The 17,578-nt window shown below is 42.1% G+C and overlaps 2 protein-coding genes across 2 annotated transcripts in view; one reads left to right on the top strand and one right to left on the bottom strand.

Annotated features, from left to right (window-relative positions):
- DMGDH (dimethylglycine dehydrogenase) overlaps nucleotides 1–2,224 on the bottom strand; it is a 61,741-nt gene extending 59,517 nt beyond the window's left edge. The window contains exons 1-2 of the mRNA XM_060091780.1: nucleotides 2,139–2,224; nucleotides 1,068–1,242 (exon numbers count right to left, since the gene is read on the bottom strand). Coding sequence (XP_059947763.1) covers nucleotides 1,068–1,242; nucleotides 2,139–2,224 — 261 coding nt within the window. The remainder of the gene's footprint in view (nucleotides 1–1,067; nucleotides 1,243–2,138) is intronic.
- A 167-nt stretch (nucleotides 2,225–2,391) lies between these two features.
- Nucleotides 2,392–16,912, top strand: BHMT2 (betaine--homocysteine S-methyltransferase 2). The gene is made up of 8 exons (XM_060091782.1): nucleotides 2,392–2,424; nucleotides 6,932–7,064; nucleotides 9,233–9,324; nucleotides 10,289–10,480; nucleotides 11,725–11,872; nucleotides 12,952–13,134; nucleotides 13,396–13,624; nucleotides 16,831–16,912. Exons 1-8 carry the CDS (start codon nucleotides 2,392–2,394, stop codon nucleotides 16,910–16,912), a joined length of 1,092 nt encoding a protein of 363 aa, XP_059947765.1.
- Nucleotides 16,913–17,578: the final 666 nt, after the last annotated feature.

Raw genomic sequence — 17,578 nt, forward strand, 5'->3', positions numbered from 1 at the left:
AGCAGGGTTCCCTCTTGTCTCAGTAGGGGAAAGCTAATGATGGAAAGGGATGATGAGCAGAAGCTAACAATGCCCAACTTGTTTTTAAATTGAAGTATAGTTGAGTTACAATGTTACGTTAGTTTCCGGTATACAGCAAAATGATTCTGTTATACATATATATATATTCTTTTTCATATTCTTTTCCATTATGGTTTATTACAGGATACTGAATATAGTTCCCTGTGCTATACTGTAGGACCTTGTTGTTCATCCCAACTCTTCCTCCAAACAAAAACGGCACCTGCAGTCATAAAATCTTCCCCTCCCATCTTAGCTGATTTCAGAAATAATTGATTTGGCAGTATGAAAGCAGTATCAATCACCTCATTTACCTGAGCAGCTTTCGATGTAAGCCCAATTATTATACAGCACTGGAACAATTATACATACCATTAAATAGGCGAGATTGACTTGGTCGTGTGTTTCATTTAACACAACATGAAAGCTGTGTTGCATGTTCTCAGGCCTCATAGTTAAGTCCTCATGAAGCCAAGCTGTTGTCTCACAGCACTAACTTAAAATCATAAATCAATAAACATAAAAGGATCACTAAAGCCAAGTGAGGGGACGTAGGTAAAGGTCTCAGGCCTGTATTCAGGATCACCCAGGCACTATCCTTCGGTACAAAAGCTAACATTTACTAACCACTTACCATAATAACTTTACACATATTAATTCAATCCTTCATCACAACCCTATTAGGTAGGTACTATTAATATTCCCATTTTACACATCAGGAACTAGAAACTTAAGTAAGTTGCCAGAAGTCACATAAGTAGAAAGTGACAGAGTCAGGATTTGAATCCAGAGTCATATGTTCAAGATTATCTTCTTATGATTATCAACATCATAAATGTTGATCACCCACTTAAAGTATACCAACTAAACTGCAATTGCACCTTCCAGTGCTATGGAAAGGGAACTTGCTCTAAAGAGCTCTCAGTGGGGAGCTGTGAATAGGAAAAAAAATCAATTGCACAAGTGACAATTCAGTGCATATGACGGTGTTGAGATAGTTTTCTTACTGCGTGCCAGGTAGATCCAGCAGTGAGCTCCGATTTCTCCAGGAGGACCACATCTTTCATGCCTGCTTTGGCCAAATGATAAGCCAGACTCACACCAACGCAGCCACCTCCAATGATCACTGTTTCTGCCCTGTCTTTCCATCTTGTTTCTGCAGGTAAGGGTGGGTTTTCTTCTCTGGAAGACAGTTTTTTTTTTAATAGTAGCTTTACTAGGCTATGATAGTTATAGTTTTTTTGGGTTTTTTTTCTGACTAGTGTGATTCTCCTTACTTATTCTTCTAGTACTTAACATCTAGTGCCTGGGAGAGTTACATGTGCTGACAATCATTTGGGAGCCTCAACCTGACTTAGGCAACCTGGTTGGGGGAGGGAGGAGGAGGCATTTGAACGCCATTCCCCTAATTCTGACCCATTGTAGATACTTAATAGAGCTAAAGAATTGAACAGATGACTTCTTTTTCTCAAAGAAATCTAGAGAATAATTTTTCTCAGTCTACTTTAAAAACACACTGATAAACATTTTATTCCATAAAAAACCCCATAATCATCATGAAGTCCATTATCTATAAATCTTGGATCACCTCCTCCCTCCAGTGTTTTCCAGGCTGAAGAGAGCCAGATGGAGTACAATGCTCTTCCTTGCTCAACGTCCTCTCACCGTGCTCCTGCTTCTCCAATTATAAATATTGCTCAGTGGCTTGATATATTGATTTGCATGTCTGTCTTCCTAGCTAGATCATGAGCTTCTCCAAGGCGCATTGTAAAAAGCAAGGTATAGGTAAGTCAAAGAAGACCATATATACACCTGCGTTTGCCTCCCCATACAGAAGACACTGCTAACAGTTGACTGGGCAAGGGAATGGGGGTAGCAGAGTCTTTGCACCAGGAACCCTTTGATATTCTCACTTCGAACGGTTGTGCATGGAAAAGAACACACATAATTCGAGAAGAGAGCCGAATGCCCACTTCTCGGGGTCGGAAGCACCCCTAACCCGGAGACCGCCTCAGCCTTGCGCTCGCACCCCGCAGATGCCCAGCCGCGGGCCGCCGCGCAGACCCGGGCCCACTCACCCTTCGCGGCCGCAGACGGAGCGTAGGAGGCCGGGGGAGCCCCTCAGCGGGAAGCCCCGCAGCCGCAGCGCGCCCGGGCGGAACATGGCGAGGTCGAGGCCATAAGGCGAGGGCGCGGGCACCTACTCCCAAGCCAGCAGGCAGCAGGGGCGGCGGGGCCGGCGGGAGGCGGTGAGACCCTCCCCTCGGCGAGGGGCGGGCTTCTGGCTCCTTGCGCTGCCCGCCACTCAGCGCCCGCCACAGCCGCTGCGCGATGGCACTGGCCGGAAGCCCCAGAGCCAAGAAGGTGAGTTTCGGGGAACCCGGGAGGTACTCAGCCCTCCTGGCCGCGGGGCTTCACCTCAGCCCCTAATCAAGCTCTGCGGCCTGGGCGAGGCACCTGGACGGCTCTGAGCCTCGGTTTACCCGCTCGCGAATCGCCTGGACGACGGTACTGCCTAGGTGTCAGGATGAGATAACAATATTGGGTAGCATTTATGGAGCCTTGACTCGCTGCCCTGCACTGCGCGAGTGCTTCATGCAACTTATCTCCTCTTCACGTTTATTCCCATTTTATAGGTGAGGAAACTGAGGCTCAGAGTCCGTCAGCTAGCTCAGGGTCACCGATCTAGTCCAGGTGGAGCAGGGGTTTGAAGTCTAGCCTTCGGACTCCGGCCGCGCTCACATTTCCTGCCCTCCGCCCGCCCGCACCTACAGCTCTTCGACTCAATGGCCCCAGTGCTCGTGCCCCTCGTGTGTTTGGGAAGGGCCGTTGCCTGGTCTCCCAAGCCTCGGACTGGCTTGAAACCGGTCCCGGGCATGCACACCCCTAGACCCGCGGCGGGCATGGAGGGTGGGGTGCGCGGAGCCAGGGGTGGGGCCTCCGCCTCATCTCACGCCGCAGTCTGGGTCTCCCGGCTCCCCTTTCCCGATCTGCTCGCCAGCTGTCGCCCTGTTCCCCCATTTTTACGCTGGATGTGTGTGTGGTGGGGAGAAGGGGTGACAAAACAAAATTAGGAAAAGGGCATGAACTTGGACGCGGGACATCTCCAAACTCCTCGAGGCAACCCACCTGTGCTCCCTAATTCAGAAGAGAGGGTGGGCAAGGAAGAGGGGATGTGCACCACCGTTTTATTTAGTAATACTAAAAAGATAGGAACAACCAAGATGCCCTGCAATAGTGGGCTCCGTAAATAAAGTGCATCCACGTAATAAGTTATTAGGCAGCCAATTAAAAAGCTAAGTATGGGAACAGGCAAAGTGCTTTGCAATGTTAAGTTACAAAAGGAGATATATCACAGACTGATCCCAACTACATAAAATATTTATACACACACTGTAAGGAAGGACACAATAATGGTAGTAGTTACATAAGATGTGGAATATAGGTTTAAAAAACTTAACAAAAAAACATATTCTGGTTATGCTTTTCTGATCATAAAGGTAAAATATGGGCATTGAAGCAAATGAGCATGATAAAAAGAAAAAGAAGCAAGGAACATTGTGCTGACTTCTTTCTCTGAACTTTCTCTAATACTATGTTCACTTTTACAGTTCTTTTTTTTAAAGGTTTTTAAAAAATATGCTGTCCCTGTTCTATTTTTCCTGGCCTCTGCTCTTTGCAACACCAAGATTATCGTATGAGAATTCATGTTAATGTGTACGTGGGAGTTAAAATGTTAGTGGGGCAGAGCTAACCTCACCTCTCTGCTCAGCTAACAGGTGCATTTTAAGAATTCTTTTAACTGCTACAGAGGACACCTCCAATTGCTTCTTTAATCCAAAAGAGCAGTCCTGGTGGCAATTTCAGGCAGATGGACCTCTGGCAGCTTCCTGCCATAGGGTGAAGTTGGTCTACTCCTCTGTGTATGAATAGAGGTGCTCTGAAGCCAGATCTTAAATCCAAGAGGTCTAGATACTGTTATCTGCAAAAGGAGGGCATAAATGCCTCTCAGAGATCACCATCAGATCCAACGCAGAGTCACTGCCACACTGAAAGGGAAGATGGAATGAAAATGTAAATATACTGCAAATAATTTACAGTGCTCTTTATTTTACACAATTCTGTCATTCTAGAGCTGGCTTTAGATCATATAGGTGTAGCAGTTAACTTGAGGTGGTAAGTCTAGTGGTGAAGGAGGGGCTAAAAGATGCTCTGAATTCAAATATTGATAATTTACTTATTTTGCTAATGGCTGTTTAGAAAACTGGCAAAATTTAAAATGTTGGACAAACATCCAGATAACAGATCAAAATGCCTTACATTTACTTGGTATCATGAAGGCAACAGTCAAAATTTGCACTGTCATTTTCTTAAAATCCTAGCTAATTTTCTAGTAAAGAGTATCATCTTTTTCCTCCTTGTCAGGACCAAGCTTATAGCATATGTGAGGTATGTGCCATTTTCAAAACAGTCCTGTCCATCTGCTAACTCTTGGCATATTTTATTAAGGGCCTACTCTTTGTTAAGTGCTGTATGAGGTGATAGAGATAGAGCCTCAAGCATCTTACAGCCAAACAGAGGTGACAGGAAAGTAACCAGATACGCAGCACAGGTGATAGATGCAGGAATAGAGGATGTATGAACTTAAGCAGGAGACAAAGGAGGATGTAATCACGAATAAGAGTAGGTCAGGCAAAGCTCTGCTCTGGCAGCAATGGAAGATAGTTTAGAGTGGGCTGCAGTGAATTGGAGACCATTTCAGTAGCCCAGCGGCAGTGAGGATGGGGGGACATATGTGAGATGTGTTGAATAGATATGCCTGGTGTAAACCTATGACAGACTGGATGGAGGTGGGAGGTAAGAGACTAACCTAGAACAACCAAATTGTGTGTTAATGTTTTTCCCCTCTAGAGGCATTGTTTGACGTGTAGTATTAAATCTGATGAGGTTAATCTGGTTAACTTCATTGAATGTGTTAGATTTTCAAGATGCAATTTTAGAAAGATGCAGATACCTCTGACTCTCTCTTCTATGTCCCTCTGCAACATTTATTACACTGTGCTGTGATAATCTGTTGACCTAATGGCCTTCCCCAAGGTAGCCAGACTTGGAGCTTCTTGAGGGCAAGGACCATGTCTTATTCCAGCATTTACCCCTCCTGCCTAGAACTGGACCTGGCATGTGGGAAGGTCTCAATGAAAGCTGAAAGTTTAAGTCATTTTCCTATTTTGAAAGTCCAAAATGAAAAGAGCAAATTTCATTTCATGGAGGGAGTAGGGAGAGAGGTGAGAACCATAGAATACATTGACATTTCTTCTACATTCAGCTAAAATTCATCTTTAGATATAAAACCTGGGAAAATAACCAGAGTCAGGAGCTCTCTCTGTCAAAATAGTGTTTATGGTTAACAGAGCTGAGCTCCATTCCACTTCCCTCCACAGGAAAATGGAGATGTGGTGGAGATAGTGGCCTGGTACTTAGCCTCAGGGCAACCGCTTCTAATGTACCTTCCTGGGCTGCAGATATGACTGGTTAGAAGGGGCAGCGGGAGCCTTTCCTCCCCCATTCATGCACTGCTCTGTGTCCAGCTGTAGGCAGGGCTGAGAGGAACTGGCTGGTATTTTCAACAAAAGGCTGTATCTTCCAACTAATGCAGTCTATACAAGAGGGATAAGGATCCCCATGGGGGTGTTTGCAGTTTTTATAAATCGCAGGGAAGTTCTCTCTGAAAAAATGACACTTGACCAAAGACCTGAAGAAAATCAGAGGGCGAGCCATTCAGGTATCTGGGGAAACACTTTGTAGACAATGGAAACCATAGCTTTGGATAACTGCTCTGGATGCAACCTTATATTCAGATTATGGGTGGGCTGACTAGAAAGGTGGTAAATAGAGACTAGGTTAGGAATTTAGAAGGTCTGATGTCTGCTTTTTCACTTACTGAGCTCTGTGATCTTGAGCAAGTCACTTAGCCTCTCTGAACCTCAGCTTCCTCATTTATAAAGTGGAAATAAAAACTATCCGCCTTGCCTAGCTCCCAAAGTTGTTAAGAGTACCAAATGATAACGTGTCTGTGAACATGCTGGAAAATGTAGGGTATAATTATAAAATGTTGTGTCCAATAGGATTATGTCCAGTGGTTCACACACAAAAGAGGTTTATTTTTCTCACCTAACGAGAGGTCTAGCGGACGGTCACCGTCCACGGCCTCTGCAGCTACTCCAAGATGTCATTAAGACACCAGGCTGCGGTTATCAGCCTGCGTGTGGCTTTCGGTGGCATGGCTGCAAGGTGATGGCTATACCTCCAGGGCTTAAGTTGACATTCCAGACAGGACAGAGAAAAAGGGACAGGAGGGAAGGGAGTGGGCATCTGTATCAGGAAAGCAAAACTTTTCTAGAAATCTTCAGCAGACTTTCACTTATTTCCCATTGGCCACCACTGTGTCACATGGCCACCCCACTCAGCAAAGGAGCCTGAGGATTTTTTTTTTTTAAGTTGGGGACATTGTCTCCCCAAACAAAATATATTAGCAAAGAAGAGGAGAAAAAAATGCACATTAGGTGACTAGCAGTGTCTGCCACAAACATCTTGAAAAACCAAAATAACCATTATGGAATCAGCACTCTAACTACAATTTGACTCAGATTAAATTGTATTTGAGAAAAAATAGTCACAGAACTTTGCACAAAACAAGTACCTAGATTGTCCAATAATAGAGTATTCTCAATCTTTCTGAAATACTATTAGGCACGGATGATTTCAACAGAACTGGAGCTGTGAGAGCATTGTACCACCTTTCCTAAAATTAGAAACTGCTTTTAGAAAAAAAAAAGAGGGGTCTTAGGTGATTTTTCTTTCTCTTCTTCAGGGCATTTTGGAACGTCTGGATAGTGGGGAGGTTGTGGTTGGAGACGGCAGCTTTCTCATAACTCTGGAGAAGAGGGGCTACGTGAAGGCCGGACTCTGGACTTCAGAAGCCGTAGTAGAACATCCAAATGCAGGTCGGTGCCAGCATCACCCCTGAGTGTTTATCTGGGTGACATTTTGCTTAAATCTGACTGAGAGAAGATAAAAGCGAGCATTTTCTCTTTTTTTAAAATAAATTTGTTTTATTTATTTATTTATTTTTGTCTGCACTGGGTCTTCGTTGCTGCGTGCATGCTTTCTCTAGTTGCGGCGAGGGGGGGCTACTCTTTGTTGTGGTGCGCAGGCTTCTCATTGTGGTGGCTTCTCTTGTTGAAGAGCATGGGCTCTAGGCGTGCAGGCTTCAGTAGTTGTGGCACACGGGCTCAGTAGTTGTGGCTCATGGGCTCAGTAGTTGTGGCTCATGGGCTTTGTTGCTCCTCGGCATGTGGGATCTTCCCAGACCAAGGACTGAACCCGTGATGCCTGCATTGGCAGATGGATTCTTTTTTTTGGTTTTTTTGGGGGGTTTTTTTTGTGGTACGTGGGCCTCTCACTGTTGTGGCCTCTCCCGCTGTGGAGCACAGGCTCCGGACGCGCAGGCTCAGCGGCCATGGCTCACGGGCCCAGCCGCTCCGCGGCATGTGGGATCTTCCCAGACCGGGGCATGAACCCGTGTCCCCTGCATCAGCAGGCGGACTCTCAACCACTGTGCCACCAGGGAAGCCCCATCAGCAGATAGATTCTTAACCACTGCGCCATCAGGGAAGTTCTGTGAGCATTTTCTAGGGACTGTTTCACTTGCCAAAACTGCCAAGATGTGGAGACAGTGGCAGTACACGAGCTGAAGAAAGGGCTCCTCTCTCCTCCCCTCTCTCCTCTACACACACACACACACACACACTTGCATCCTCATATTCAGGGAGTGCTAAAATATACATACCAATATTTGTTCCATGAATATTTATCTTGTATATTCAAGAGTTTCCTTAACATAGTAAAACTGTTATTGCTTCAGATTCATCCTTCTGGCTAATTTGCATATGATATTAAAACAGTACATTTGGTAGGGACGATTAATGGTAACCACCAGCTTAACAGAATATAGACAGTAGACAGCCAGGTTCTGTTGAGTGGAGGGGAGGGACAAAGAAATAAACACAGTTATACCTCATCCTCCTGGCTGAAAAAAAAAGAGTTGGAGGTAGAAACTGTGATAGGATTGGTTAGTAACATCAAATTGGAACTTTATTTCTATGTTTGCTCTTTTTTATATTTGCTGTTCTAACTGAAAGTGGGAAATAAAGCCAAAGAAGATATGGGTGAAACGGGATACAAGCTGGGAATGGAACTTTTGATCCACTCTGATTTTATTCATATATACACAGTGTATCAGACAAACATGGGGTCATGTCTAGGTCCATCTACTGACCAGCTGCGTGACCTTGAACAAGTCATTTGATCTCTGAGGATCCGTTTCTTGATCTGTCACATGGGGGCATGACATGGGCTGGTTGTGAGGACTTGTGAATTAACCCACTTGAAATGCCCATATAAGTACCCAATGGCCATGATTACTGTTTCATCAGACACCCAGAGTTATATGGTAGGACAGAATTTTGTCTTTCTGGTGTTAGCAGGAAGATTTCATCTGACCCAAGAAGAACTCATTCTTAATTTTAGAAAATTCTTCTTTGCTCAACCAGGAAGAAACTGTTGAAATAACAAGGATAAAGACTGAGGTGGGGAGGAGATGAAGAGAGAGGAAGGAGGTTCTGATGGGCCAAGGAAAGCTCCCTGACTGCGTCTCCCCAGCTGCTTGCTATTGAATACACTTGATGGGGGTGCCACCCATATGCATTCTGCCCACTGTGAGAATTCCCTCATCCTACTTTGAGGGCTCCCCAGTGCTGACTGTAAGCAGATGAGCTACACCCTTCATGACACCGGCAAATGAATAAACCCTCTCTAGACCAAAAGACCAAGGGACAGTTGGCCAACTGGGCCTTAGTGTCTGCATGTGACTGCACCAGGCCATGGGGCCCACTGGCAGGTCAACATGAGGCTACTCTAAACAGCCCCCATTTGGTATAGACTCTGCCTTGCCCTTAAATTCTGCTGACCTGAATCTGAATTTCTTTATAAGTACCAGATTTGAAATTGTGTATGATTGAAAGAGATGTGAGTGGATGAGCTGCCGCTGAAAATGATAGCTTCTGTGATTTTTACTTTTTTAATTTCAATGGAAAAAACAACTCCTTTGTAGTTCGTCAGCTTCACATGGAATTCTTGAGAGCGGGATCAAATGTCATGCAGACTTTCACCTTTTCTGCCAGTGAGGACAAAATGGAAAGTCAGGTAAATGATAATGGGGCAGGTGGGAGCAGGGAGGGGCGGGGAGAGGGATCATCTATAATAAAAATAACCTCTTGATGGGAATCCATGGAATTGACCTGATGTGTTACTACACTTTATTACAAACTCCTCCACATAAAATATCTATCCAGTAATTAATCATGATGTAAACATATATGTACTAAATAAATAAGCATTTTCTGTCTCTTTATCTAGGGAAGGGGGTAGGACTGGGAGAAAATATGCCATTAGAAGGGCATGACCATCCTTCTGTGATATGTTTTTGTAGGGAAAGAACACTTTATAGATGCTCTTGTTATCATCTCATTTCACATTCTTCTTTTCTGACTTGTCCATGTGGAGACAGGGCGGTCCTAGGGAACACAGCACTGGCCTAGGAATGAGGAGAATTGGGTTTTATACCCAACTTTGCCACCTATTGTTTGTGTGACTTTGTGTTAGACACTTAAAGGCATGGAGCACTGGTTTACTCTGCCAAATGGAGATAACTGATGCTTACATGCATAGGGTTGTTGAGAAAAGTGGGTAAGGATGTGGAAGTATTATGAGATATTCTGCAAATATAAAGTATTAATACTTGTAAACGTTAATGCCCATTTATTCATTCAACCAACCAACATTTATTGAGTACCTGTTATAGTCCATTCTCTATGCTAGATACAAAGATGATACAAAGGCATAGACACTATTCTGAAGTGGCTCACAGTCAAGCATGGGAGACAAACAAATGAGCATTTACTAAAATCCAGTGTGGTAAGTACAATATGGACATACAAGCTCACTGAGAGTAGAGGAGATGATACCCAACTCTGCTGGTCTTCTCGAATTGCAGTTTAAACCCGTGACTTGTGCTCAAGCTACTTGCTCATTGCCCCCTTTGATATCTATTATATCTCACCTTTAAAATGCCAGGCTCACCATGTGTACTCTTGCTGTCTAACCTCAGTGGGAAGCTGTAAACACCGCTGCCTGTGACCTTGCCAGAGAAGTAGCCAACAAAGGTGATGCTTTGGTAGCAGGGGGGATCTGCCAGACATCGTTGTACAAACACCACAAGGATGAAGCTAGAATTAAAAAACTTTTTCGACTACAGCTAGAGGTTTTTGCCAGGAAAAATGTGGACTTCCTGATTGCAGAGGTAAGCCTAGCATTAAAGGGGCAGGGCTGGAAGGAGCTGTGGTGGGGAGGATAGAGGCTGTTGGGGAGTAAAGCCTAGAGGGTAGGTGGCTGCTCAGGCCTCACCATTAACACTCAGTGCTAAGTAGTAGTTTCCTTGCCCTCCTCCATCCCTGCCTTGCTCACTCCCATCTCTGCTTTCACTAAAGCTATAACATCTGAGCGATATTTTGAAGTTAGAATCAATAAGCATTGTCACTGACTGGATATGAAGGCCTGGAATATCCTCTTTCTCCCATCTCCCTATTTCCCATCATGATTGCTACCATCTAGAGTCAAGGCCTCAACCCAGCTCTTCACCCCCAACAAGGACAATAGCCTCCCAACTGCTAGTTCCCCAATCGCCCTACTAAACTTACTGAAAACCTTGCTACGTCAACCTTCCCAAGGCTTAGGGCTACCCAAGCCTGGCTAACCCACCAGGAAAAAATCATCTACAGAAATGAACACAAACTCTGCCCTATATGTTCTCCAGATGGATGAGAACACAAGTTTGTTTTTTTAAGAATCTCTCTGTTGACTTTCTCTGCCATTCCTCACACACTGCTTCTGCAGAATCTAAGTCAAAAAGGAAGAAACAGGGAGATTTCTGCTAGCTTTTCTCCGCTTACTTAAATTAAGTTCAGCTTTTCAATTGTGGCACTTATGGGGTTTCCTGGGAAGCACCCCTGCAAATGGCCTGGGTTTACCAGACAAGGTGTCCTGTCTACCATTGGCAAAGACACTCAGTAGCTACCCCTCCCTTCTCTGTGCCTCGATGTTCTCATCTGGGGAAATAATCAGATTTCCCTTCTTACTTTATGGAGCAGTTTAGAATATCGAACTAGAAGTGAATATAAAAGTATTTTGAATTGTAAAGCATGATAAACAATTATTCTGCAGAGATCACCCAAGTTCCATAAAAAATGAGTCCAAAATTTATTAGCAAAACTTTTGTTCCTTCAAAAGTATGATTTTAAATACTCAGTTACTTTAAAACCTTTTTTTAGTATGATATCTGAATGAAAACCTATATGTTGTTGTTAAAGGAATTAAAATATTTACTCAGAAAAGTATTCTGTAGTCAGTCTGATAGAGACACATTTCTTAGCACATTTTATCACATATATTTGGTAATTTTTATAGCTGTTTTTGTAACATTTGTGGTCTACCACTCAAAATCTGCTTTATATTTGGACCAATAGAAGAACATGAACTTTCTCTTAGTATTTTGAACATGCTGAAGAAGCTGTGTGGGCTGTGGAAGTCTTAAAAGAAGCCAGAAAACCCGTGGCAGCCACCATGTGCATAGGCCCAGAGGGAGACATGCATGGTGTAACACCTGGAGAATGTGCTGTGAAGCTGGTGAGGGCAGGTAATGTGGACCCATGATGTGATAAGCAGTTCAGTTATTGTTTATGAAATGTTTCTTAACATTGGGAGAGCAGTTCGGAAATAAAAACATTAATTGGAATCGATCTCTTTATCTGTAAAACTTAGGAGGTGGAGGGGGACAGCTAATTTCTAAGACACCTTCCAACTATTAAAAAAGAAAATAAAGATCTTTGTGTCTGTTTTTGTGCCAGTACCATACTGTTTTGAAGACTGTAGCTTTGTGGTATAGTCTGAAGTCAGGGCGCATGACTCCTCCAGCTCTGTTCCTCTTTCTCAAGATTGTTTTGGCTATTCAGGGTCTTTTGTGTCTTCATACAAATTTTTAAATTATTTGTTCTAGATCTCTGAAAAATGCCATTGGTAATTTGGTAGGGATTGCACTGAATCTATAGATTGCCTTGGGTAGTATGGTCATTTAAAAATATTGATTCTTCCAATCCAAGAACACTGTATATCTTTCCATCTGTTTGTGTTGTCTTCAGTTTCTTTCATCAGTGTCTTATAGTTTTTGGAGTACAGGTCTTTTGCCTCCTTAGGTGGGTTTATTCCTAGGTATTTTATTCTTTTTGATGCAACGGTAAATGTGACTGTTTCCTTAATTTCTTTTCCTGATGTTTTGTTGTTAGTGTATAGAAACAAAGCCAGACAGAGAAAGACAAATATCATATCACTTATATGTGGAATCTAATAAAATGATACAAATGAACTTATTTACCAAACAGAAATAGGCTCACAAACACAGAAAACAAACTTATGGTTCCCAAAGGGAAACAGGGAGGGGGGAGGGGAAAATTAGGAGTTTGGGATTAACAGATACACACTCCTATATATAAAATAGATAAACAACAAGGACCTACTGTATAGCACAGGGAACTATATTCAATATCTTGTAATAACCTATAATGAAGAAGAATCTGAAAAAGTATATATGTATAACTGAATCACTTGACTGTACATCTGAAACTAACACAACATTGTAAATCAACTATACTTCAATTTTAAAAAATAAACAGGTAAATAAATTGTGAAACAAGTAAATAAATGTATTTCTTTGCATAGGGGCTTCAATTGTTGGTGTGAACTGCCGATTTGGGCCCTGGACCAGCCTGAAGACAATGAGACTCATGAAGGAAGGCCTATGGGCTGCAGGACTGAAAGCACACTTGATGGTGCAGCCCCTGGGGTTCCACATGCCCGACTGTGGCAAAGGAGGGTTTGTGGATCTCCCCGAATATCCCTTCGGTAAGCTCAGGCACATATTAGAGACCTTGTGGTTTCTTGTTGTGACAAAACGGAAATGGCTATAATGAACAACTACGGTACAGACTTACGATACGAGACTGTATAAGACAAAGACAGTCAGTGTTAACCAAAAATTAGCTATCTGAGGAATTCATACTCTAAAATTTATAGTTTCTTCATTGAAAAAGGAAAATACCCCTTGAGCATCGATTGTTTGAAAATAGAGATGGTAACAGAAGTGCCGTAACTATTGTATTACAGCACTGGAGCCCAGAGTTGCAACCAGATGGGATATTCAAAAATATGCCAGAGAGGCCTACAACCTGGGGGTCAGGTACATAGGCGGGTGCTGTGGATTTGAGCCCTACCACATCAGGGCCATTGCAGAGGAGCTGGCCCCGGAAAGGGGATTTTTGCCTCCGTCTTCTGACAAACATGGCAGCTGGGGAAGTGGTCTCAACACACACACCAAACCCTGGGTTAGAGCCAGGTAGGAATTTTTAAGTTAACTTACTGTTTTCCTCTAATCTCATTTTATTTATTGTTAGCATTTTGCATGCACATGGTAATACAAATTCAAAAGTATAGAAGTATACAAAATGAAAGGTAAAAGCCGCCCATTTCTGACACCCATCCCATTCCAGGGGTAACCTGTTTGCCATTTATGTTTTAAAGTCTTATTTTTCTATTTCTTGTTTTATCCATTTTAAGTGGTAATTACCCTTTATGAAAGCTGAGGGATTTAAATCACATAATCTTCCCCCTTGCCCTGATCTCCTTTTCACAAATTGGACTTATTACATTTTTGCTTGTTCTGTAGGTGATCTTTACAAGTTTGAATTTCATGTTTAACTACTTGTTTTTTAATCCATCAGTATGAGGCAGTATCTCTTGATTCCATTCTCTGTAAAATAAGAATTGCCTTCCTCCATTTCCCTCTACTTTTCCTCCCTCATCTACCTCTTGGTTTCTTTAAGGTATACAACTACTTTTACATCATCAAGGTTTATAACCAAACACAGTATAAGCAAACACAGTGGCAATTCAGTAATTAAGTGTTCAATTCCATGTGAAATCAAGACTTGGAACATGTTTCAAACTGAAAATCTCATTTTTGCCAGCAGGAGATTTCAATATGCAGGAAACCAGGGAAGGCCAGTCTGATCTTTCTCTGTCTTATGCTTCCAACCCTCCCTTCCCATATTGCTAATCATCGTTTCTGACCTCTTCAGATTCAAAGAGAGAGGACAGCAGATGGAAAAGGGAGTAAACTTGTATTGCTTAATTGATACCCTATTAGGAAGACCACATTCTCTGGGCCTGGCAGATCCTCATGAGTGTATTTACAGTTCTTCAGAGGCTGCCACTGGAAACTTTTGTCTGTATTTCTCATGCCACAGGCATTGCATTTTTCTCTGAAAAATTTTCTCTGCTTCGCCCTCAGATCCCAACTTTCTCAGCAGGTCACTATAGATATACACTATTTTGGGGAGTCTCATTTTCCTTCCTGGTGTTTCTCTTGAGCCTGATTTTAAATATGCCCAGGCTGGCTCCCTCTCTCCTATTAGGCTCAAAACTGGCTAGAAGACTTTTCATCTTTCCTTTAAGGAGACAAACTGAGAGTGTGGTCTGATCCCAATTTAACCACACTATCTTCACTCACAAAGTAGCTGACCCTTTGGTCTCTGTGATCTAGATTTTCCAGTGTAGAGTCAAGTGAGTCATCTGACTGGCTCTTAGGCAACTACTTTGAAACTTCTGCAGAGTGTCTGTCTTGCTTTAATACCTGATATCTATCATATCTTGTGCCACCAATAAAATTTCCAATCTAATATCCTGGTACCCTGATCACTATTTTCTAAACATTATTCATTGCAGAACCAAGAGAAAGAGAAATAAACCTATTTTACAAAACCTGAGCCCCTTGTGAGAGAACGTTCCAAGCATTAAGGTCAAATTGATTCTCTCCTCTTAGATTTCATCCATAGTCCAAACTCAGGCCATATTTTAATTTGCTTCATAGTTGGACTTTCTTTGTACAATGTTTGGTTTTATAGGAATTTCTAATTAACTTTCTTTTTTATTGTTGAAAGAAGAATAATAGACCTTCACCTTCTCTAAGGTCTTCCAATATCTAAATTATACTGTTTGTTACAATCAATCACTTTATTATTGAAGGTATTTTTCTGGGGGCTCCTTGAATTACTGTTCTGTTTTGAATCATTCGCTCTCTCTCTCTGTCTCTCTCTCTCTCACCTGTCAATCTTTTCCATCTTTTAGAAACTAACCACAATTTCTGCTCTTCTCTAATCAGAGCTGTTATGTCTTTAATCCATTATGTACTTCTTTATCCATTTCAGTAGAATTTAGAACAGTCTTCATTTTTGAACATTTAGGACAACGTTCCTAACGTAAATTAATTTAGATTGTAGAAGTAGGCAAGAAATCATTTAGGCAAACATTTCTTCGGGGAGGTATGGATATTTATCCAGGAAGATTTTTTTTATAGGTCTCATGCTTAGAAAAAAAAGTACTAAATAGAAATATAGGGACTTCCCTGGTGGCATGGTGGTTAAGAATCCGCCTGCCAATGCAGGGGACACAGGTTCGATCCCTGGTCTGGGAAAGATCCCACATGCCTCAGAGCAACTAAGCCCGTGCACCACAACTACTGAGCCCAGGCGCTCTAGGGCCCGTGTGCTGCAACTACTGAGCCTGCGCACCTAGAGCCTGTGCTGCACAACAAAAGAAGCCACCGCAATGAGAAGCCTGCGCACCGCAATGAAGTGTAGCCCCCGCTCACTGCAACTAGAGAAAGCCCGCACACAGCAACGAAGACCCAACGCAGCCAAAAAATAAGTTAACTAATTAAATAAAATGACTTTAAAAAAGAAATATAATTAAAAGGTGAGGAAAGGATACTTTGATGATGATTAAAATAGTTCAGTTAAGTGAGAAATGGCTTTTTTAAATAAACACTGTCTAGGGATCCTTAAAATTCATTAGCAATTTCAAATAAAACATTATTCTATAGAATAAAGCCAGACATTCCTTGTACCCTAAACTCCCAAACATACTGATGTTCTCAAAAACTTGTGATTACCCAGAAGCCTGTAGACACCCCAGATTTCTGACATTTTCATCATCCAAAAATATTGGTTTATTCATTGTTTCATAGGTAAAATGGAAAAAACTATAAAAATGCATTTAACACAAAGGTCTGTGACCAGGAACCTTTGTGTTCTTTGTCTAAAAACAAGGCACAAATACTGACAAATTAATTTGTATTCTGTTTTTGGTTACTTTTTGAAGAATTATACTTTGTCTCATTACATTTAAAACTGGTTTCATATACTTGTCATTATGTTAAAATATTGAGCAGAGCTAGAAGGACCCTGCTAGAAATTTCCGAATGAATATAATTCACAAAAACATGTAAAATTCAAACATGTTGTCTTTTTCTGAAAGGTGGTATGAAACCCAGTGATTGTTATTGAGCATAGAAATGTAGAAAGACTCCTAGAATTAATGGATATGGGCATAGTTTTTCTGTCTGTATGTTGAAACTGAAATTCTACTTTAGCCTGGTCATCCACCAAACTTACGAGTATTTAGCCAATATATATATAAAGTATTGGACTCATAAAATAGACATGAATCTTTTAATCGGTTAACTATATATTTTTTAAAACACAGGGCTAGAAGGGAGTATTGGGAGAATCTGCTGCCGGCTTCAGGCAGACCTTTCTGTCCTTCATTGTCAAAGCCAGACGCCTAAGGAGTAATGAAAGAAAACACTGAAATAGCAGAATGGAAAGAAATCCCCCTCAAGCCCCATCTGGAACCCTTCCTCGCCTCTATCCTCAGGCCACCCTGATGTCTCCAGCTGCTGAACAGCTAATGTGCTGTCAATTCAACACAGGATGAGTATTGCATTCCTGCTGTGCTTAAGCTCAGAGCAGGATGCTGGGGGAGATGCAAAGCTGATGCGAAAGGCTTCTCGTCCTCCAGGTACTTACTGTCCAGTAATGCTACAGGACATGCTTTTGAAGGGAATCAAGAAGAGTGAAACTTGTCTTTTAGGGTGAATTTGAGATTTTAAAATAACGAAGTCTGTGAGCAACAAACCCAGTGATTAATTACGGAGACTAAACTAGGTACAGAAGGAGGATAGAGCAGCGTTCTAAACTAAAATGAAAGTAATGAGTCTGCCTTTCTTAAATGATTTGTATAATGACTCCAAAGGCAATCACAAAGGAAAAGATGCAAAAACTGTTTTAGGATTTTTTGAAATAATCATATAACCTTCCAAAGTGATTACTTTCAGAGATGATTTTACTTAAAGGTGTTAGGTCCCAGAATTTTTAAAATGTGTCTATATAATCACAAATAGCTAGATTATAAACTACTAAGGACAAGGACAATGTGATATGCTTCTTATATT

The sequence above is a fragment of the Mesoplodon densirostris genome, chromosome 3 (assembly GCF_025265405.1).
Source record: "Mesoplodon densirostris isolate mMesDen1 chromosome 3, mMesDen1 primary haplotype, whole genome shotgun sequence".
NCBI classification, from domain to species: Eukaryota; Metazoa; Chordata; class Mammalia; order Artiodactyla; family Ziphiidae; genus Mesoplodon; species Mesoplodon densirostris.

Coding starts and splice junctions, on each gene's coding strand:
- BHMT2 (XM_060091782.1), top strand. CDS start 2,392: ATGGCACTGGCCGGAAGCCCCAGAGCCAAGAAG. Junction 2,425..6,931: donor GAAGCCCCAGAGCCAAGAAG/GTGAGTTTCGGG, acceptor TCTCTTCTTCAG/GGCATTTTGGAACGTCTGGA. Junction 11,873..12,951: donor TGTGAAGCTGGTGAGGGCAG/GTAATGTGGACC, acceptor TTCTTTGCATAG/GGGCTTCAATTGTTGGTGTG.